The 24,210-nt window shown below is 40.5% G+C and overlaps 1 protein-coding gene across 2 annotated transcripts; it reads right to left on the minus strand.

Annotated features, from left to right (window-relative positions):
- Positions 1 to 1,052: 1,052 nt before the first annotated feature.
- calua (calumenin a) lies at positions 1,053 to 12,037 on the minus strand. 2 transcript variants are annotated; one of them, XM_063216780.1, is made up of 8 exons: positions 11,149 to 12,037; positions 7,961 to 8,095; positions 5,413 to 5,642; positions 4,740 to 4,933; positions 4,450 to 4,616; positions 4,277 to 4,337; positions 1,959 to 2,158; positions 1,053 to 1,827 (listed from the first exon to the last, which is right to left on the minus strand). In XM_063216780.1, exons 3-8 carry the CDS (start codon positions 5,631 to 5,633, stop codon positions 1,723 to 1,725), a joined length of 948 nt encoding a protein of 315 aa, XP_063072850.1. In that variant the 5' UTR covers positions 5,634 to 5,642; positions 7,961 to 8,095; positions 11,149 to 12,037; the 3' UTR covers positions 1,053 to 1,722. The 2 variants fall into 2 exon arrangements, with proteins under 2 accessions (XP_063072850.1, XP_063072849.1); XM_063216779.1 differs by lacking the exon at positions 7,961 to 8,095 and having other exon boundaries at positions 11,149 to 12,036.
- Positions 12,038 to 24,210: the final 12,173 nt, after the last annotated feature.

Below are 24,210 nucleotides of genomic sequence, written 5' to 3' on the forward strand. Positions count from 1 at the left end.
GTCTCTTCTGTCTGAAATATGTGATTAGGTCCAACTTGGATTCACGATAACAGCCCATGAAAGACTGTATCACTTAAGCTTATTGTAGATTCCGATATAACACCTTTTGGGAATTTAGGTTTTTGCCTCGTTACTGAAAGGTAAGAGTATGCACATTTTTCAGTAGTTTACTTATAATTATAATTTATGCTGCCCATTCACAAATGTTTTTTACAAGTATTTTTTTTCCACCACCATCTACTTCTAGACTCAGAAAATGAAACTTTTCACACATAAAGCACTTGATCTTCTCTGTGTGCATCATTTCGAATTTCCAGTAATAGACAGATTTAGGTGCACCTTTGCTGTTAGCTGTACTTTGGTCAAATTTGAATTTCTTACTTAGCGAACATTCATGAGAAGATCAAATATAGGAAAGGGCAGTATAGTTGCAATGATCAGCATAGTCACTTGCAATACATACTCTGGCCACAAAAAAATAAAAGAAACAGCAGTTCCTGATTTTCTATGCACGCCAGATCAAATAGTTGGTAATACAGTCCACAGCCCTTCAAAAATGTGTTGTTGGTGCGAATAAATCCTGAATGTTGGGTCAAAGAACATTTTTATAAACATCACCAATAATGAACAAGCCTGAAAATGAACAATACTGAATTCACCTGACGTCACAGTAACTTTGTGCCACCCTCATAGGGACCAATTAGCAGACTGATTAGCTTGTCTGTGAAAACTTACCCACAAATCTGATCAACAGACTCATTGGCAGACTGATGCCCAATATAATGAAGTCCATGCAGACGCTGCCTGGTGTAACACACTCCTCTCTGTCAAAGCAATACATTCTGACTTTTCTATGAAAACCTGATCACAAATCTGTGATCAACAGAATGAATCTCTTTTATGTGATTTACGTCACAAATCTAAAGGCAAACATTTTGTGAACGTTATGAAAACCCACCTAATAAAAATTTAAGTCGAAAAAAAAAAAAAAATCAGTATCTTGTCCCCACAAGACAAGACATTTAAGAACAAGTTTTGTCAGACTAGCCATGTTAAGTTCAGCAGTTCGTTTTTATTGAGAATGCCATATTCATAACCGAAATACATTGACTGTATTATTGTGCACACAGGCCCAAAATCACAATAGAATTGAAACAATATCAAGCTCACTCAGCATGGGACAATTCTGCAACGATACCTGGCAAATATTACAATTTATTTGTCACCATTTTCAGGCTTCATTGTACATAGCTTTGTGAAAATATTGCTAATTGTGGAATTCTGCTGTAGTGTTATGGTGGTGCAGGCATGAGTGCACTGTTAGTGGTCACTTCAAATTGAGTTCTTGTTTACAAAAGGTGTCAACCATGTGAAAAGATGCAGAAGTATAACAGGAATTTATAAGACATGGAAGTATATACAAATACATGATCCTAATAAACAAACAGGGTTTCTGTGTATCAAAATATAAACTATTTCCGAATTCTACAAAACAGCAATCCTCTTAACACTGGAGGTATTGTAACACTGCTTGTAATCATACACTACAGACATGTCAACTTCAGACACAAATAAAAAAAAAGAAACAAAAAACAAAATAGTAATCAAATCAATATCAATCAATATAACGCTGCAACAAGACCTCATATTAAATACAATATGTTCAGTAACAAAAGGACTTAAAACTTTAGAAATAATAATAAAAAACACTAAAACAAAAAACTAAAACTCATCATGCCTTACTAATGCTTCTCCGAAATCTGTAGCTTGACTCCCGACAAACAGGTCATACTTGTTAAGGATCTCTTCTTTGGAAAGTTTTCCATCCTAAACAGAAATTCAATGGTGGTTAACTAGCAAATAATGTTAACTGTTTGTAATTGTTGTGAAAAACGTGTGCAAAAAAAACATTATTTATGTGGACATTTTTCTCCATGAAAGCCAAACAAAAGTCCTACCTTGTTGGAGTCCGATTCGTATACCAGGTGTTTTGCCTCTGCCTCTGCGTGATCGTAGTCGGCTGGAAGGATCCAATCCATCGTCTCCTCTTTGTCCATCTTTCCATCCTTGTTCTTATCCCTGAATTCAGAAAACTGCTCACGCTCTGTAGCCACCCATTCTGGCTCATTCATCTCATCCTCATGATTGTACATGTCACCTGAAAACACATTTGTCATAGTACAAGGACATGCAACCCATTCAATTGAACTGCCAGCAAAGCAAATAATTCCATTCCATTCTGGCTTTTTAATGCCTTCATTTAGGATTGGACAGTATGAGAGTGTAACAGGAAACAAGTGGGGAGAGAGAGGGGAAGGATCGGCAGAGGACCTTGGACCGGAATCGAACCCAAGTCACTGCCATATAATGGTACGGTGTCTTAGTTAACTGCACCACCGCACCTTGCCATTCCATTCTTTTCTGTTGGAAAGTCCTAACTGAATGTGACTAACCACATTATTTTAGAAATGTGTCCATGAACTAATTGTGTTAGCAATGGAACTGTTGTAAAAGCAATACAACACAAGTGTAAGTGAGATTGCTTGTGGAAGCTTATCACAGGTGTAGTTACGTTCGTCACTCAGCTTTTGGATTTGCATCTGCAAAACATCACACCTGTGAATATGATATCTCACTAACAACCCCACTCTCACTTGTGTGATCTTGCTTAACTCTATTTGGAATTTTGAACTTCTGTTGTTTTTTCTTGGAATATACTGTATGAATAAATGGCCATGCTTGTATGACACTTTTCAGAGTGTGCCATGTGTGTGTGTGTGTGTGTGTGTGCAAGGTGTCATACAAGCATGGCCCAGTTATATCTGTCAGGAGAAATGAGCCAAAATCACTGCCAACTCAAAAGCTGCAGATGGATATGCTAAAGGCTTTACCCAAGTCATACATTTTGAATGCAATTATACCAAATTCTAAAGAAATGTATAAAAAAAATGTCCGAATGTCCCTCTCTCATTACAGCCGTCTCCAAAAGAGTTGTCGCCTATCCATCTGTTTGGAAATCAGCTAATAACCTGACTCTCAATTAATCACTTGGCTTCAGAAGTCACTCATATGAAAGCTACAACCCTCCCGAATGAATTTTTATGTACAAAAACATATTTCATGCACCAAAGAAAGATTGAACACAGACAGGGCAGATTTTCATAAGACAAAAGTTGTCGCCTATCGAACATAATGTGAAAATGAGCAGATAAGTCACTTCAAAACACTTCAAATACACAGATCAGGTGTCATACTTAATCACTGATTCACTCTCACCTCTCCAGAAAATCAACTTTGGCCTTATCTAGGGTCATTGTAATCATGGAAAGCAACACAATGAAAATCAGCTGTATCCCTCCCATATTTGACTTTAGGCACCATGTATTTTTTCCAGATTTTTCACCTTTAACACCAAAGAAGTCTCTCCCACGGTCCTGTCTCAAAAAAGCCAGTCGAGAGTAAGTCAGGCCTAATTCTGACAAAAATGAAGGCTAATGGGACTCATACTCTGAAGTCATGATCCCAAGATCAACCATTTTAGAACTGATAGCATCAAAACTGTATGGTGTTGGAGATGAAGAATATGAAAAAAGTAAAATGGTGCATAAAGTGTAACATGGTAGGGATACAGCTCTTATGAGGAGCTGAATGCATGCTGCAGGTGTTTGAGGGCTTTTATCATGGATTAAATCATGAAGTTAAACATGTATTGCTCTACGAATAGCAAATATGTCACCATCTCTCATTGAACTCCATTGATTTTCATTGTGTTGCTATCCATGATTACAATGACCCTAAACATACACCTAAGGCCAAAGTTGATTTTCTGGAGAGGTGAGAGTGAATCAGTGATTAAGTATCACACCTGATCTGCGTATTTGAAGTGTTTTGAAGTGACTTATCTGCTCATTTTCACATTATGTTCTGTAGGCGACAAAACTTTTGTCTTGTGAAAATCTGCCCTGTCTATGTTCATTAAAGGGTCAATCTTTCTTTGGTGCATGACATTTATTTTTGTACATACATTTTCATTCGGGAGGGTTGTAGCTGTCATATGAGTGACTTCGGAAGCCAAGTGATTAATTGAAAATCAGGTTATTAGCTGTTATTCCAAACAGATGGATAGGCGACAACCCTTTTGGAGACGGCTGTACTCAATAACAAGGTTTGACCTGATGTAGTGTCAATGAGAGGGAACAAGATTTGTCTTTATGCAGTGTGTGTAAACATTTTGTTTTACAATGGAAAACTTCCACCAAGTGATTAGATCACTTACCAATATATTCCTCCAAGTCAATAAATCCATCACCATTTTTGTCGATATCTTCCATGGTTTCCTTGTGTCATAAGAAGACATAAACCATTTAGTTGTACAGAATTAAAAACTAAAAGACATACAAATTAAATACATATTAAATTGATTTTCCAATTTAAAAAAAAAATCCTTACCAACACCACAATGTCCTTCATATGATCATATTCCTCAGGGTGCAGGAAGGCAGTGAATTCCTCCTTATTGGCAATGTGGTCTCCATTCGTGTCTGCCCTTTTGAAGCGCCTCTCATCCCTCGCCATCATTTGTTTGTAGTTGTAGCCATCGTCAGGGTCTGGGTCCTCTGTAGGACAACAATTTCAAACAATCTTAACATTGGGACAATCTACCTGACATGTTTGTTGAACAGTTTTAACTAAGCTGTAACAGGCAATATCCCATGGCAATATCTTGCCAATTCTCTTACCTAGGAAGGTACCGTAAGTGACATTCTTGTACTCTTCCCATGAAATCATGCCATCGTTGTTCATGTCAAAGTCTCTCCATTGCCTGTCCACATTATCGTAGATGTACTTTTTCTGAGCTTTCTTGATCCAGGCTTTGAGCTCTGCTTCTGTCACAAAGCCATCTTCATCAGCATCAATTTTGTCCACAATCTTACTATAAAAGGTGAAAACAGACATTAAAAATATTCACATATTTACGATATATACTGTACAAGTATGTACTGACAATAGTCTAAGAGAATTAGCCCAAAAATAGTCAAAGATAGAAATAAATAAAGTGAAAGCTTATTTGTCATCATTTGAATCATAATTTCCAAATCTTTCCAAATTTTACCTCAACCACTTTGCACTTACTTTAACTTTTAACCTTGTTTTATGTATTTACTTTTTTTATTTTGTTTTTTGTATTTTTTTATCATTTAATCTTTTTCTTTGCATCTTTTATCCCGTCTGTTGTAATTCCACAATTCACATTTTTATCTCAAATTGGCGAATTTCGCAGAAAGGAGGAGTTTCCATGCCTGAATGTAATCAGCGCTGCTGCCTTGGCCATGGCTCACTTGAAAAAAGATGTGATTTTGTTTCCACTACATAAATGCTTCCATTTAAACTAGCGACATTTGTATTTCTTACCCAAGCCTGTCTTTGCTCTCCTCAGGTGTAAGGTCATCAAATGTTTTTGCTTCAGTCTCTCCTAGAAAGGCATCATGGTCATAATCGAAATTATCAGCATCGTCATGCTCCTTGCTGCTAAGAAGACCGTCATGGTGGACCCGATCTTTTTTCTCCGTCGGTTTACTGGTGGCATACACCACACAGAGGGCGAAGCACATCAACAATGGCCTGACCTCCATCCTTGTGACCTGCAGATGGCACAAACAGCATCGGTGAGGGTAGAAATGGTGTGTGAAATTAGTGGGAACTTTTTTTTTGACCAGGCTGTGTACACATTTTAAACTTTTGACTAATCAAAGGTCAGTAATAGGGGCAGTCATGGTTAAGCGGTTCGGGCATCAGACTCCGAGCCACCAAGTTGGGAGGAGTAATTAATCAGTGCTCTCTCCCCCATCCTCCTCCATGAATGAGGTACCCTGAGCATGGTACCGTCCCGTCGCACTGCTCTCTTTTGGGCATCATTGGGGGCTGGCCCCTTGCACGGATGACGGCATAAATGGAATTTCATTGTGTGCAGTGTGCACTTGTGTGCTGTGTCACAATGACAATGGGAGGTGGGAGTTTCCCGGTTGGGCTTTCACTTTCACTAATAATTGCCAGTGGCAGGGTTCTGCCCAGCACTTCACACTTGACGTCCTTGACAACAAAACATCTACCTCCTTCGATAAGATTTAATTTTTGTCATATATGAAATTGAATGTAAAATGCCTGTTCACCTTGCTGAACAGCTCTCCGCATGCATAAGTGTAGGTCTGCTCCTGTCAAACGATACTTTACCATTTGAAAAAAGTAGAATCGAAGCTTGGCACTACAGTATATGACACTTGCCTGTACACAATCGATGTTGAATTCGTAATAGCAGGTCTCATCAGGTTCATTTTGATGGGCAGAAATTCAGCTACTCTGACTTCAATTTAAAGCCAAGGTGGCAGCAGCACATGAAATGCCTCTAGAAGAACGGATTAAAACACATATCCCTATGTAATAAATGTGTGAAAAGGGTTGGTTGGATTTCAGTTCTCTGTCCAGTTTAACCAGTTTAACCACTTTTTCTTCACCCCCATTTCTAGCCTTACCTTTATACCATTTCAAGCCATTCAATGGATGTCTGCAACTTGTATTGAAAAAAATATCTGGAAAAACAAGGGTGTTCTAAAACGTTTGACCAGTACTCCTTTGACTTTTTTTGTGGTGGAAACAGGGCTGTGTTTCAGCCGCATTTAGATGAGGTCACTTCACAAGTCTATAGGGGCATGGGTTTGTTTACATAATATTTAGTTAATTTGGGGATTTGGAGTAGAACCAAGTTAACAATACCGTACGAAAAATAGAGCTCGATACACTCAACTCACGATTTAATGAATTGGCCTTTTGCACATTTGTCAACATTGTAGAATAAAATTATGGGCAAAAAATATGATAGTTCATAGGTGGAATAGGTTACAAGTAGGGATGCAAATGATTAACCGATTAATTGACTTTAATCAATTAATTTGTTAATCGATTAAAAAACATTCATCACAATTAATCGCCAATTCAATTGACAAGAGACCCAGGTGAAATGGGCATGTGAAGAGTGTGTGTGAAGAGGGATGTGAATAGTGGGAATATTTAAATCACCTTTGGATTAAAGAATTTAAATAGAATGAATTTAAATTAAGTGTTTTATCTCAATGTTGAATTTAAATTTTTAGATTTAGTAGTTTTTTTTTCGAGAACAGATTTCGGGGGAAAAACGCCGCTCATCAATGAATCGTAAGGTAATCGATAAGGCAATCAACTAACGATTAATGAATTAATCAGTCATTTGCATCCCTAGTTACAAGATTTAAAAGCTTGGAGGCACAATCACATCATGTCATGTGGTTGTTTTCTGCATTAACGAGTAACAAAACTTTGATAGGGCTTATCGCGATATTGCCTCCCTGCATCACGATACAGTATCATGACTCTGTATATCGCGATTTCTCAGTTCGATACTATATTGTTACAGCCCTAATGTAAACCAAACCCATGTCCCCATTAGCTGACCAAGATCTCTGAAAGGGTGGAACAAAAAATCTTTGGGTACTACCCGTCAAAATAAAGGCTAAAATGCCACCCACCCAGGCTAACATAGGAATGGTGGTGCCAAAGAATTCTCTAGTAGAGTAAGATAATTCAAACTCTGCCCACCCAATGCCAAGGAGTGTGCTCAAGTTTGGTCTCCCTCCTTTTCTTTTCTCTTTGTGGTGTTTGGTGGCAGCTTGCACAAGATGTGAGCTACCGCCATCTACAGCGCTATGAGAACTCAATTTATTCTCAACTTTAAGACTCCAAAGGTCTCCAAACCAAAGTTCAAAGGTCTCCTAACCAAAGGTCGAAGGGGTGTTCAACTGGATCCCGGAAAAGTCAGAGCCTGAAGCTTCTTACTCTACTAGACGATTCTTTCTTGGTGCCCTCTGATTCAGCGAGCCCAACTGTTGGACCCCAGTAGTCAGTCATGGAGGCAGCTGAAAGCACAGACCTTGATACGGGAGGAGAGTAGACCCTGTAGACTCCATTAAAAGTAGAGATGCACCGGATCCTGATTTTTAGGATCCTGCCGGATACCGGATCCACTGCTTAAGATCCTGCCGGATCCGGAACCGGATACCGGATCCTACGAAAGGGTTGAAACACATAGCCAACTCGCACACGTGGGCCCTTTTTAATACGTTGGCGCAAACTATTTTTAAGTCTCATTGGCTTACTGCCACACTGCCTTCAACGGCCGCTTCCAAAAGGCTTTCACTCCATGCAGTTGTGAAAGACTGACTGAAAAGCCTAGGCTACGTAAAAATGAGAGATGCCCCAGATCCTGATTTTTAGGTAACTGCCGGATACCGGATCCACTGCTTAAGATCCTGCCGGATCCGGATAGTCTGAAAAACCCTATTATCCTGCCGGATCCGGAACCGGATCTTGGATCCTGTACATCTCTAATTAAAAGTTTCAACCAAAGCCAGATAATACGTTTTCACACCAAATTGAGCCATCACCTAATACAATTTCGCTGAGCCAGCTATTTTTGTGCATCAAATAATGATCCTACCCATCCCATACACACCCTGAAAATAAAAGAGAAACTAAAAGAGTTTACCAGTCCCCTGGAAGCTTACAAGTTAGTTTTTCTTGTCAGCATTTAATGCCATGATGGCCCTTAAGGTCCAAAGCGGATTTCGCGGACACACGAGTAAGAGTAAAAACACATGAGTAGCGAGTTTAATCATTTGGTGTAAAACATAACATTTGGATAAGCATGGATAAGCATCTTCGTTCTCGCTAGAGAACAGGCTCAGATCATCGGCGGACCTATCATCAGTGCTGCATGGGGTCACTTGACCACGAGCACTTGAGAGTCTTGCAATCATTTTTAGATTACGTGATGGCATCGCGCACAGAGATTGGATAGAGGGCAAGATCGCTGACCGTGGTGCTGAAGTCCCACCCGTTAGACATTCACATGTTTGGGGTTACCAGAGCACCACAAAGAGCTCGAGCAATACCTGCGCCCACAGATACGTCAGGTCTGACTGAGCGGACACCCCCGGCCAGTGAATGGTGAGAGAAAAACAGAGGAAGGTGAACCGGAGAGGAAGCGAGGGCAGGACGCCTTAAGAATTGATCAAACATTGGTGCAAGGGAGGCGAGTGGGGAGGTGGTGGGAGTGAGCGAGAAAGTACGTTTCTGCCGGAAGACAGATGAGTGGAGAATAAATGCCGTCTGTGTAATTAACTGGCGAGCCAAATCTTGTTGAGCTGAAATTCCACCGTATGCCAGTTGATTGAAGAATAAAATGTAGGAGGGTAATTAAGTCATCAGGTTTAATTTTATGTGAGTGAACCTCCCTCCCGAAGTCTCAATACAGTGCGGTAGCGTTGGGTAAAGGGACCGGCCCTTTAGCTCAACGTGCTCTTACTGTGCCTCTCATTGCTGGACTGATGTAGTTGACGAGGTGGCAGGTTCGTGTCCCCGAGGGGATACAAACTGTGCGGGAACACCTCTGTCACACTCAGTCATGGAGGAGGATGGGGTACACTGGTCAATTACTCCCCCCACCAACCTGGCGGGTCAGGAGTCGAGCCGGAAACCATTGTTGCAGTGACAACATTCTATAAAGCGACTAGATTCTCCAAGGCTCCTAGGGGGCATTGTTGCGTCGAATGGAATTCGCCCGGAACTTCTGGGCAGCCCGGAACTTCTGGGTCATGACAGCACACTAGTCAATTACTCCCCCCACCAACCTGGCGGGTCAGGAGTCGAGCCGGAAACCTTTGGGCTACAAGTCTGACGCCCTAACTGCTTATCCATGACTCTGTTTAAGTATCTAAAATGTTTGATATGACACAGCCAACCGTGTCTTTCAAGAAAACATAAATGGGCGATGTGTCATTTCAGCACAACCAGCTAACAACAATTCTTGTGTTTTGGTTTTTGTTGACATTGGAAGCTACAATATAGAAGGGACCTGAAACATTTAGGCTGGGATTTTAAATCTGTAGAGTTAACCTTTGGCCACCATCTGACAGACTGAATAACGCACAAAAATAAAGACAAAGTCAAAACTGATAATTTGCCGTAGCCGGATAGATTTTATGGTATATATAGCTATTAGCTAAGGGCCCTATAGTTTTAACAAAATAGGCCCAAATTTACATGTTGAGATAACTGCTTAGGAATTAAGAGGAAAAAAAAACCTCACAGTCTCTTGTTCAGTCCTGGCTGGAAACCCACCATAAGTTATTCAGTTAGGCTACTGCTCACCACTACCTATCTTTCTCTTTTCCCCTTAGGAAAATAACAGCATGACGTCAACAAACCCATAGTTAAGGTCCCTCCTAGCTAAACCATCTCTCTCCCATAGTGTCATTCATGTTGCCCTCTGCTGTGCTATTTTGCGACCTCAGTAGACCTTAGCGGAGTGAGTGGGGTGGCGGCACAAGTCCTACTACACAATGCATACATTCATGGTCAGAAGTTGAACTTCGATACCGCTAGGAATGCAATAAAGGAATGCAGAAAAGTAATGTAGAAATAGTGATGACTGATGAACTTTGAGGGATGAAGATTCCAAAAGCTGCAGTGACATCATAAAGGGGGAAGCAGGCTGAAGTAGAATCTTCAAACTAGAACATTCATGGTAGAATGTTCAAACTAGAATGCTCAAAGTAGAATCTTGAGTTTCAACCTCATTTCACTGAAAATCACAGAGAGATACACTGTTTTACATTTGCTGAGCGATAGGCTATTGAGCGTTTCATTTGACAGGATGTCAATGAATTCTGGTCGTCATGAATTGTGTGTCTGTTCAGCAAGGGAGTGAACAGTGAACCAGCTGCAAATACACCAAAAGCAAACGATAATAACGGGGTTGAACTAGCATAAAATTAAGACATATAGTAGTAGCTTCCTAGCAGACAACTAGGCTACAGCGGCACTGCTGCTGTTGCTACAGTAGCCCCGGCACAGTAACACTGAACATCCTAGCATCAATCCAACTCGAACAGCTGTAAGACTGGGCCTGCTGTTGCTGCATATCATGTCGTCCGCTGTTTGGCAAATCAATCAATGGTTTTGTTAAATGGTCCAATCAGTTTCATTCACTTGGGATCACAGTGTGGTCCCCTCTCACACACAATAAGAAATTATCAATTTCGAAAATGTTTAACTCACCGTGGAGGTTCCTATTCTTCACTGTAAACGACCGCTTACTTCACGCACACCCCAAAATCAATCCGCTTCCTCAAGAGTGGAGTCTGACGTCCAATGATACTGCAGTATGAACACTCTTGCTTTTTCATTGGTCCACTTCACCAAGTCGACAGGGGTACCAGAGGGGTACGCAAATAAACATTGTAGTTTTATGGTGCGGTGAAGCACTGCAAATCTCCCCATTGGCCAGTTGAAACATCGCACTCGTTATTAGCTAATAGAGATTGGGTAATGCATGGCAGCGATTGTGCAGCGCAGTGGTTGTGTGCTGCCTAATTCTAAAATGTCTGATTGGTCAGAAGCTGCCACGTATCCAAATTCAAGACTTTAATTTGTCACGTCGCAGAGCAGCGTTCAGTAAACAGTACAGTTTGCCTACTGAACTTCCACATAGGCCTACCATTGAAGATAGTTAATCACACTACACTGCAAATGTCTCAAGAGTGTGGAGGATGAAATCTACTTCAGCTGACTGTTAGGTTCAACTTCTGAACCTCACCCGTCCTACCACTATATTTTGGGACTCAAAGGCCTGCTCTAATCTTATCTAAACAATACATTGACCAAAGTTGCATCACACACTTTTACATCTCAGCAACAACTGACATAGGCTACCATCTGAACAATGTTATTGGCTCATTCTTCTTCTCCTCATTATTATAGGCTAGTATAGTTCTCTTTATTATTATAGGCCTAGGCCTACTTTTATAATGCCTATAGGATGTTAAAAAGGGGGGATACTGAATCTCATACCTGAATGAAGAATGGTTGTTGTTTATTATAGGGGCCTAATAATCTAAAATGACAAAAGTTCTAAGGGGATGCATGGTTGTTGAAAACTCTCATATCCCATTTCATTAAAGGGTAAGTGCACTATTTTAACATTAAAGGTACACTGTGCAGGAAGTGGTCAAAAAAGGTACTGCAACTACGCTGCTCATTGAAACTGGGCTGCCTATTGCCAAATTTGACCTTTACATTAAAGTTTACTAAGTAATAAACAACTATTTTCTAGTATGGTCCAAGTAGAGTCATTTTTGCAGCTAAAAATGGCTATTATTGGAAATTCAAAATGGCGGACCATGGAGAAGATCCCTCTTTTCATGTATGAAAAGTGTAATTTTTCCAGTCATAATGAATACTTAGAATTTGATGGTGGTGGTAAGTATTCATGAAAAAGGTAACATTATAGTGAATGGGCAGCATGAATTCTGGAAATAAACAACTAAAAATCTCACACAGTGTCCCTTTAAGGCCCTTTTCTGAATTCTCTGCAATTAAGTAGAGTGGTAGGCCTACTCACCACTTTTTTCATATTTGCTGCTGTCTCCGTTATTTGGCTAATTTGGGTTTTGTCTCAATTGGCTTTAAAGGTGAAGTGAAAATGAAAGCCCATTGGGAAACTCCAACTCCCATTGTCATTGTGACACAGCAGTCCACAGCACACAAGTGAACACTGTACACTGCACACAACGAAATTGCATTTATGCCTCACCCGTGCAAGGGGGCAGCCTTCAATGGCGCCCCTGGGGAGCAGTGCGGCGGGACGGTACCATGCTCAGGCTACCGCAGTCATGGAGGAGGATGAAGGAGAGCACTGTTTGATTACTCCCCCCACCAACCTGGTGGGTCGGTAGTTGAACCGGCAACCTTTGGGCTACAAATCTGACGTCCTAACCGCTTACCCGCTAGACTTAACCGCTAGACATGGATTCTGTCTGGTTTTATTTAGCGTTTTGAAAGTATATTCTCTTCTTTCAAACATTTCTGGCAAATAAAAATGACTGAAGATATATTTGGCTTTCAAACTTGTTAGGGAATGCTGGTGAATACCCCTAACCATTTGGTGAGATGCATACTTTTGAAAACAAATGTTTAGGGTGATTTAGATAAGTCTCCTGAGTTCAGACCTTGTCTGCAGTCTAGTCTCTAGTACCATAGTTATGTCTGATGTAGACAGGAAATGTAACTGAGAATGAGGATGATCTCTAGCCTTGTTTTACCAGACCACATTCATTTCTTCATAATTCTTTTTTGGTCTGGATCCTCAAAGTCCTGGAGTGCTTGGGTGGGAGGAGTGAGCTCAGCTCTGGTTTGAAATGAGTGGTGACCCATTGCTGCCAGTTGACGCTCATGGCGTATGTTATTATGCGCCTCAAGTGCGTTTGCTTATTGGTTGGCCACCTGGAAGATGACTAAACCCTCCCCAGAGAAGCATAATCAGACCATTCGTGAATTATGAAGTAATTCAAAATGAATGGTTTGGCCTGTCAGGCTAGATGAAATCTGCTGTGCTCTGGTGCTCTGTCCAGGACTCGGTCCACTTAGGCCAGAGATGACTGGATCATTCAAAACCTTTTTTTCTTTTCTTTTTGGTGCAAACATAATCAATTAGTATCAACACTGTGCATCTTTTCACTCTGAAATCTGATGATTAATGGTACATTCATTGGTGATGTAAAATAATTTGTTATGTCCCTTCAAATCTGCTACATTGTTCCTCGTTATTGTTTGGTTCACATCCAGGCCTTTTCAATACTTGATTGAACATATTTGACCTTTGTTCTAAAGAGTGGCAATCTTTAAGAAATATGCCATTTAACCGAAGGAAAAAATTGTTTTGTAATTTTAGTTCCACTAAGCTTATGTTTAAGTCCTCGTAAGATTTTATTATGGATACAATTACAAATATAGGTACATTGAATTCCCTCAAACTGCAGCACATGGGATTGAATAAATGTGTACACAAATGTGTATTCTTACTTGCTTGACTCAATCCTCACTATTCAAACAGCAGTTTTACTAGCTTACTCAATCTCTTCTGCCTCCTATAAGCAACTAAAATCATGACATGAATCATCATCACATCAAGAATAAAGGCCTATTATAAACAATAAAGACATAGGCCAGTTTCTTTATGAAATGTCAGACACATGTTTCATTAATCTGTACTTGTTTAGTGGAACTTCTTTAAGTAGCAAAGAACTACATGCAAAGGGACGTCAAGCAGGTAACAGACTCCGGTGACACATATAGGCTATGTGAGTGCTTAATTAATCATTTCAGTACATCAATGAAATTAGACATCATTGGGAGAGGAAGTGACCTAAAGTAATTCAAAGAGAGCGGAAACCACCCAAACTAACTCGGTCCCATATATCAGCAATGCCAAGAGGAAAGGAGATATCTGAAGACATTTAAAAGAGGGTAGGCTATGAATGAATGCATTCACTCCTCATCAACATGGTTGCATGCATAAAACATTTAGCACGGTTATGACAGACTAAACAATCCGCACACACTCAAAGCCTTATACTGTATCGGTGGCTTAAACATGTATTTAATTTCATATAAGAACTGAGAATATCAAATAAAATCAGCGCTGTGCCTCCAAACACTCGAACTGGGGTGTTGACGGGTAGGTGCACGGGTTCGAGCCCCGAGTGGCCAACTAACACAAGTTACAGTTACATGTTACAGTTACCTCAGTTACAGATACCTGTTAAATAAGGTTCTGTAGTGTTTTTATGATTATTATTATTTTTTATTTTTTTTATAAAAACACTGACCATGTCTGGAGGGTTCACATAGGGGCCTACTTTCAAGCACATAGCAGGATTTGGGACATCATGATGGACTGAAGATATCACAGTAAACAGGCACACTTGCAGAAATAACAAATACCCCATAAAACATGTCCTATTTGGTCTCATCATAATGTTAATCGCCTGTACACTACAGAAACCTGATTGAAAACCAGTTCTCAAATAGGCCTAGGCCTATCATGCAATTTAGTAGGCCTAGTTCTAGACCCAACCCAAGCCGTTAAATCACAAAACTGTATTGGCATATCAGCGCCAGCATTATTTCTAACACTTATAGTGGTCAATGTTTTACATGGGCATGATAAAAAGAAGGCTTAGGCCTATATGGTGTCAGTGCAAAATCCCTCACAGCAAGGCATATTCTTCAATGTGAAAAAAGTGCAAGCGCTAAACTTTAACTATTGCAATCCTGGACTCCGCACAAGACAAGACTTGACAAAAATCCGTTCTTCTTGTCTACAGCTCCAATGAAATAGGGTACAGATTAACCCTTTCATGGGCAGACGTGTCCACAGAATCCCTCACAGTCTCGTATTTCCTCTTACTCCAAACAAAAAGTGTCATTTTCTGTAGGCGTATCGGCCCACGTTATGCTTTACTTAGGCAACGCTGTCCACATTTTGTCTGTTGCTTTAATCGTTCCCGGTGACCCAGCCCGCCTCGTCCGTATAGGCCAACAGCTTCCACACGCGGATGGAAGTTGGATGTAGGTCCTTGAACATACATCAGACCCCCGACGCAGTCCACCATCCGTATGAGTGTTGGAATAAGCGCTATGGTAGCCGTCAAGAGCGCTCCTATGTACAACTTCAAAGTGATCATGGTTCAATGATGATCTGAAAAAGAAATAGAATGAGAATCAGATGAGACGTTCAAAAAGACAAGGGCCACGGACAGACTGGATAGACCTACTCGAATCTTTGACAGAAGGCAATGCTGCCACAACAGTTTCATGAACATTCCCAAAACATTAGTGTAGCTTACCGCGTGACGGTTTCCCAATCCTATGCAGTAGGCTACAGTTCACAGGGGGAAATAAACTCCCGTTGATTATCTCGTTCGTCGCAAATGAGCTATTTACATTTAGGCATATGCTATTTATTAATATGTAATAGCACGTTTTTACTCCGTTGCCCACAGTGTTCAGGAGAACACGAGTTTGTCCTTTCCTGTTTCCTCAAACGAAACTAACGCATCTCTAACCCACGCCCCCAAAACTCACTGCGACTTTCGATGAAATACGTCATATCTTAATCACTTCAGGGGAATTCCATAAACTGATTCATTTTCAACCTTAAAGGCATGTAGGAACTTGATCACGCAGAATTGACACAGGCTACAAGACATGGACAAAAATGGAAATTATTAACAAGATTATTAGGCCTAGGTCTAATCATGTGGGTATTGCAGTTATTTGAATAGACTACAACTTTGTAATAGGCCTATTGTATATTGTACATTCAGCCTTGTAGTCTATTTTTTTGTAGTGGGTAAATAGGCTACTGTTAGCTATATCTGGCAGCCACAGTTCCCAAACTGGGGTCGGGGCTCTGGGGGCCGCAAAAAGAAAGGGGATATTTGGTGAACATCTGATGCAATTTCCTGAATTGTATTTAGGGTGAATCTTAACTTCATGACAAGGATATGAGTAGTAGATGTAAGCCTTTCAGTATGGCCACCCTCGTCTGCCACCATCTTCTTTCTCACACTAGCATATTGCCAGTTGATGTTCAGGCAAGCAGCGTTACCCCTATGTAGGCCGAATGGAATTTGAGATGTGCATCCCTATAGACAGAGGTGGTCAATGAAACAGCTATGCATGTGTGAATGTTTCTTTTTTCTTTCTTCGGAGCGACTTTGCTAAAGTTGGGACAGAGGCGGACTTTACATTAGGCAAACCTGGGCAATTGCCTATAGGACCCCAACCAAATCTGCCCTCCATAGGGGCCCCCACCTGTCCCATCAGTTGCGATAAACACATAAAAAATGTGTCACTTATGTAAAGTAATTGAAGATATACGTAGACGAGACAAAACACTAAAATAGCACCCTCTCACCTTCCATGCCAATTGGTGGCGTGTTTAAAGAATTACTATTGAGGGCCATGCTTATATTTCCCCTATAGGGCCGCAAAATGGCTAGATCCGACCTGAGTGGTATTCCTCAACTGGCGGAGAAGCCATGTGGGCATGGGTTTAAAGCTGCAATTTCTGAATGAATATTAATTGTAATCTTATCATGTTGTTAAATTCCATGACGAGTCACCATTGATTAAATGTGGCTGTGCTATTCTTATGGAACAATGAATTTTAAGTTCAGTAACAGTTCGCCATTTTAGGTGGGTATACTGAAATCTCCTATTTTTCTGGTGGATATACTGTGTATACCTGTGCTCTACGTAGACTACACCACTGATTGTATTCTAACATGTAGGCATAAACTACAACGAAACGTATCAGTCCTTGTTGGGTTGACTAAGCAATAAATAAGAGTAGAAAAATACACAAACCTCACACACCACCATAATGTAAAACCTAAAAAAAAACATGGCTCTATACACATCCAAGTAGCCTAAACTCACACAAGCGAAAAGACAAATCAGCAGTCTACACATCATTGTAAAATAGGCTACAGCACAATTTTGTAAATTGCGGATGTGTAAAAACTGGTTTTCAGACTGCAGTCCATATGGACTCCAACATACATAGGCCTATGTTTGGCTTTACTGATATGAGACAATAACTACGCCAGTAGGCCGCGATAAGACTGTCATTATGAATCTTTTTGGAGGTTTCAATTATTCCATTTCTTTTATGGGAAAACCAAGCAATGCCAGCTCGCTGGATAGAAATTTGAACAATGACTAATATTACTGGGATTAGATTAGATTCACTATTTCCCTTTGCATATTAAAAGGGTTATGAGATTCAGTTTAACATAATCAGAAGTCCAAGTAGAACAAATGCAATACAGTTTAATATGTAATACCATGCAATACCATGTGCTGAACTGGAGTCAACATGTATATTGTATACACATTACATTACATCTCTGAAGCTGAAGCTCTGCCCCCCACCGCCCACCCCCACTCACTGCATACTATCTTCTGAGACTCCATCAGGCCAGCAACCATTCCTAACATCTGGAAAGCCTCAGCCATGATCTCTGTACCCAAGAACACACGTCCCACTGAACCAAACCATTACCGGCCAGGTGCACTGGTAACACTTTAGAATAATGGATGCAAAAAAGCATTATAAAGACTTAATAAATAATTAACTATTGATGAACAAAACATTAACAAATGTTTGTAAATGACTAGGAAATGTAAACAAATGCTTGTAAATGACTAGGAAATGTTATGTTAATATTTTATATTTATCAAACATTTACAAGTTGCTTGTAAATGAATAAAATACTGTGTTATAAGGTGTGTAAAATCTTGCAGATATCATTTGTAGATATTTTATAAAGCATTAATAAAGCTTAGTTAATAATAAAAACATTTGTTAATGTTTTATTCATTATTAGTTAATTATTTACTGAGTCTTTACTAAGGAACATTATTATAAAGTGTTACCGGTGCACTTACCTCCATAATTATGAAATGCTTAGAAAAACTCATACTCCACACAATACTGCCAGTTGTCCGCCCCCTGCTGGACCCATACCAGTTTGCCTACAGGGCCAGCAGGGGGACGGAGGATGATGTAGCGTCTCTCCTCCACACCCTCCTCCAACAACTGGAACACCCGGACAACTTCGCAGTCATCCTCTTTGTCAACTTCAGTTCAGCCTTCAAAACCATCCAACGCCACCAGATGATCAAGAAACTCTACCACCTCAACATTCCCCCACCCTCCCCATCCACTGGATCCACAACTTCCTCACCAACTGACCACAGGGTGTCAGGATAGGCACAGTCACCACCACCATCACCAACACGGGAGCTCCACTGGGCTGCTGTCTCAGTCCCATTCTTTACACCCTGTACACCAATGACTGCACCAGCCCTTCCTCCATCACCACACATTTTAAGTATTCCGATGACACTGCCATAGGTCTGCTCAACAATGACGACTCAATCATCGCTTAACAATCCGTAACCCATTTCACTCAGTGGTGCACAGACAATTTTCTGGAACTTAATGTAAGAAAAACAAAAGAAATGGTCTTTCACAACACACTGTCACCCCGTCTGGTCCCCCGTCTCCATCCACAACCAGAGAGTTGAACAGGTCAGACATTTCAAATACCGTGGACTCACCATAGACAATAAACTCACTTTTGATGCACATGCCACCAACATCCACAAAATATCTCAACAGGGACTTTATGTGATCCGTAAACTTTCCACCCTCTCTGCTGCGCCTCATCTCCTCTGGGTCATTCCACGCCAAATCAACAAGTGCCCGCGCACTTAGGTCTCAAAAAATTCTGAAAATATTACCAAGTGTACCCATGGTACTTAAGAGAAACACTGTAAATTTATTTGAATGTAAGATGTATACTCTCCGTGTTACAGCCAATTTTACTGGGGGAGGGGGGTGCCCATTTTGTTCACACTCTTTTTTTTTGTCAAAGTTCACAAGCCCCTAGCTCAATAACTAAACCATGTAGGAGGCTCAAATTTGGCATGCTGGTACATAGATAGGAATAGTTTGTTGCTAAACTGTCAGTTTTGGTCTGTATGATCCTGCATTGTCATAGCATTCCCTCAAAGATGATACAAATTGTACTGGAGTTTTTGGCTGTGCTCTGTTTAGGCCTTCAGAAGACATATTTGTGCCCAACATAGCCTCTTGATTGTTTTCCCTTGTAGAGACAAGTAGGAACACTCTCATAAAAAGCTATAAATAGAAAGGAAACCCCATCAGTGTTTGAAAAGAAGACCTCACAAGTCTGACAAATCATTGTGGGTGTCATTTTCAGAGCTCCAGAACCCCTTGTGGGATTGTCCACAGATTTTTATTTTATTTTTTTCTTCATTCTCCATGAATTCTTCTTTTTAAAAATGCCAATGAGACTTGTCTTATGTGATGTTTTCTTTTTTAATTTCCAACCTGAACATGGGCACCATGCACATTGAGAGCTATATGTTTTCTATGCGTTTCTTCCGCTGCCATCTGCTGGTCAAAAAAAGTAACAACATGACTCTTTGTGCCTGACCTACTGTCTCTTTTGGTGTGCGAACCTGCTCCCACATTGAACGCTCCTGAAATCATTGAAATTGAAAGGGATACCTGCACCCCTGCACAAGGACTCTCGGGTGATCATGTCTGGGCAAAATTTGCATTTGATTATTTAGTCTTTACATTAAATGTTATAGAAAACATGTTGCTCTCTTTTTGCATTTTGCCCATGTTCAGGGTGGAAATTAAAAACGAAAACATCACATAAGACAAGTCTCATTGGCATTTTTAAAAAGAAGACTTCATGGAGAATGAAGAAAAAAATAAAATAAAAATCTGTGGACAATCCCACAAGGTGTTCTGGTGCTCTGAAAATGACACCCAAAATGATTTGTCAGACTTGTGAGGTCTTCTGGTCAAACACTGATGGGGTTTCCTTTCTATTTATAGATTTTTATGGGAGTGTTTCTACTTGTATCTACAAGGGGAAAAAATCATGAGGCTATGTTGGGCACAAATATGTCTTCTGAAGGCCTAAACAGAGCACAGCCAAAAACTCCAGTACAATTTGTATCGTCTTTGAGGGAATGCTATGACGATGCAGGATCATACAGACCAAAACTGACAGTTTAGCAACAAACTATTCCTATCTATGTACCAGCATGCCAAATTTGAGCTTCCTACATGGTTTAGTTATTGAGCTAGGGGCTTGTGAACTTTGACAAAAAAAAGAGTGTGAACAAAATGGGCACCCCCCTCCCACAGTAAAATTGGCTGTAACACGGAGAGTATACATCTTACATTCAAATACATTTACAGTGTTTCTCTTAAGTACCATGGGTACACTTGGTAATATTTTCAGAATTTTTTGAGACCTAAGTGCGCGGGCACTTGTTGATTTGGCGTGGAATGACCCCTTTCCGACCTATACGCCAGCATCATCCAGCCCATCCTAGTGTACTGCTCAACCTGTTTTTACAACATGCCCTCCACCAGCTGCCAGAACAAACTCACTAAAATCACACACACTGCGTCCAAAATCACTCGCCACCCTACACACAACCAAAGCTGTCACACGTCTAGCACATTCAATAATCTGAGACCACACTCATCCTCTTCATCAACATTTCACACTGCTCCCATCCGGATGGAGGTACAGGTCACTAAGATGGCGTCGAGCACGTTTTAGCAAAAAGCTTTATCCCATCTGCCATCACAGCACTAAACAACCTTCCACAACACCCCTGTATGCCCCCCACTGGCTGTGTACATGTATATACAGTGAGGAGAATAAGTATTTGATCCATTGCTGATTTTGTTGGTTTGCCCACTAATAAAGACATGATCATTCTATAATATTAATGATAAAATGTATTCTAATATGGAGAGACAGAATATCAAAAAGAAAATCCAGAAAATAAGTTTGAAAAATATATTTTAATTGATTTGTATTCCATTGAGGAAAATAAGTATTTGACCCCTCTAGTCAAAGAAGACAAAATACTTGGTGGCAAAGCCCTTGTTTTCTCATTCAGAGGTCAGATGTTTCTTTCAGTTAATGACAATGTTTGTGGATATATTAGAAATGATTTTTGTCCACTTTTCTTTGCAGATCATCTCTAAATCATTTAAGTTGTATGACTGTAGCTTGGCAAATGGGATCTTTTGTCCCCTTCACAGGATTATTATAGGGTTAATGTTTGGAAACTGTCTAGGCCACTTCATGACCTTAATGTGCTTCTGCTTGAGCTACTCTTTCGTTGCTTGGGCTGTATGTTATGGATTATTATCATATTGGGAGGCCAATCCATGACCCACCTTCAGTCTAGTGGTGGTGGAAAAGAGGTTGGCATGCAGCATTGTACGTTTACATGTCTCCCTTCATCCATTCCTTGACGATGTGAAGTTGTCCTGTGTCTTGGTCAGACAAACAGCCTCAAAACATAATGTTACCACTTTCATGTATGATGCTGGAGAAGGTGTTCTTGGGATCATAGGCAGCATTTCTCTTCCTCCAAACAGATCGAGCTGTGTTAATGCCAAACAGTTTGATTTTGGTGTTATCTGATTCAAGCACCTCCCAATCATATCCTAATCCAGTTTGATGTTCATTGGCAAACTTCAGGTGAGCCTGAACAGGTTCCTTCTGAATCAGGGGTACCATACATGCACTGCAGGATTTTAATCCGTTGTGGTATTAAGTGTTTCCAATAGTTTTCTTAGTGATTGAGGTCCCAGCTGCCTTGAGATCATTTCCTAGCTCCTCCCATACAGTTTTAAGGTGCTTTATCTCTTTTTTTTCTGGTTATTAAATTCCCACAAGGTCAAATCTTGTATGGAACCACAGCCAGGCCTAAGATTGATGATTGATGATCATTTTGTATGTCCTAAAATTGGGAAGAAATGCACCAACAGCTTGCTCCTTAATATCTAGGAGCCCATTTCAGCCTTGTTGAGTTCTAAAATCTTGTCCCTGACATCCTTTGACAGCTTTTTGGTCTGTCCCATGTTGGCGAGCTTAGTTTGATTGATTGACTGATTCTATGGACTGATTCTGCAGATTCAATGTGTCTTTTGTGCAGGTTACTATTAACAGGTGTGTTCAATTCAGATAACAAGTTGATTGGAAGTGCCATTTGATCTGCGGGATCAGGACTCTTAATGGTTGGCAGGGGATCAAATACTTATTTCCCTCAATGAAATATAAATCAATTAATATATATTCTTTAGAGTTCATTTCTGGATTTTTTTTTTGATATTCTGTCTCATCATATTATAATACATATTATCATTAACATGAAAGACTGGTCATGTCTTTATTAGTGGGCAAACCAACAAAATCAGCAAGGGATCAAATACTTATTCTCCTCACTGTATATAGTATGTGATTGCTTGTATGGCTGCATGGTGTATTGGGTGAGTAAAGTGCTTATGTTGTCTGTGTGTAGTATCTGTGCTGGAGTGTGCATGTATGAGTGGATGTGTGTGTGAGAGTAGGCCTGTGTGTTTATGACAGTATTTGTGTATGAGTGTATACTACTACGCTTGATGTCCTTATGTTGTCCTTGTGTACTTCTTTTGTGTACTGAGCTGTATGTTTTGTCTTCATGTTGGCTGTAAACTTGTTTATGACGGTGGTGAAAACAAATTTCCCCTTGGGGACAATAAAGGCAATCTACCGTAATCTAATCTAATTTAGCTGATGCTATTATGCAAAGCAATTGACAGTTATTTAGGCACAGAGTATTGGTTACAGGCCCTGGAGCAATGTGGGGTTAGGTGCCTTGCTCAAGGGCACTTTAGCCATGGTTGAAGGTGCTGGTAAGGATGGGATTTGAACCTGCAACCATCTGATTTGAAGGCCAGAGCTTTAACCATTGATCCATGGCTGCCCCAACATACACAAAGAAGCCAGACAGTTATTTCTCAGCTACACCAATTATAAACACAAATACACACAACACAGTCTCGCTTACACACATTTACTCTTAAACACTGACACAATTGCAAAGCATGGGGCTACTTTACTTTAATACGGAAATCCTCTTTGTGAAAGTGCCAGACGTACAGCTCCTTAATATGATTAATCAGGGAGGGGGAGGGACCGGGACATGTGCCTCCTCTTTATCTCTCTCTCTTTCTCTCTCTCTCTCTCTCTCTCTCTCTCTCTCTCTCTCTCTCTGGGCTTGTTTATTTTCCCAGTTCTCTTTCTCATAACAACAGCACAGCAACAAAATGCAGCAGGCACATTCACATGCCAGACGGATGTAGAGAGCTGGGAATATCACCACTCACACAACACTCACACAGAACTCCCCTCTCATGGTAAGCAGGTGCCTATCCTGTAGACTCAGCATTCTCTCTCTCTCTCTCTCTCTCTCTCTCTCTCTCTCTCTCTCTCTCTCTCTCTCTCTCTCTCTCTCTCTCTCCCTCCTTGTAGCCTACCTCTCATTTTGAATATTTGGCATTGTTTGGTTTGGGATTTTTTTTAATAGAGCCTGAACCAGGAGACAATGAGCTGATCCTGATGTACACTCTTGGCTACTTCATGCCCGTAACACATAATGTAAAGACTTAACCCTGTGAAACCTGAGATGGTTGCACAGCTCCTTTGAATAAAAACGTGCGCATATGAACTGCACTGGATCAGTTGTGGTATTGGCCTGTGCGAGCAAGGTTATTTGGAAAAGGAAGACTCAAAAGTAGGAGTACCTCTAAAGCCTGGTGGATTCCTCCATTACAGAGATGGAGATTTACGCTGGTGATCCTCTGCAGCTGGATTCTGA

The sequence above is a fragment of the Engraulis encrasicolus genome, chromosome 15, assembly GCF_034702125.1.
Source record: "Engraulis encrasicolus isolate BLACKSEA-1 chromosome 15, IST_EnEncr_1.0, whole genome shotgun sequence".
NCBI lineage: Eukaryota > Metazoa > Chordata > Actinopteri > Clupeiformes > Engraulidae > Engraulis > Engraulis encrasicolus.

Excerpts from the sequence above, each read along its gene's own strand:
- calua (XM_063216780.1), bottom strand. The coding sequence starts at position 5,633 with ATGGAGGTCAGGCCATTGTTGATGTGCTTCGCCCTCTGTGTGGTGTAT. Across the intron at positions 4,934-5,412 it reads GAGAGCAAAGACAGGCTTGG|TAAGATTGTGGACAAAATTG; the intron begins GTAAGAAATACA and ends CACCTTTTATAG. Across the intron at positions 1,828-1,958 it reads ACGAATCGGACTCCAACAAG|GATGGAAAACTTTCCAAAGA; the intron begins GTAGGACTTTTG and ends ATTTCTGTTTAG.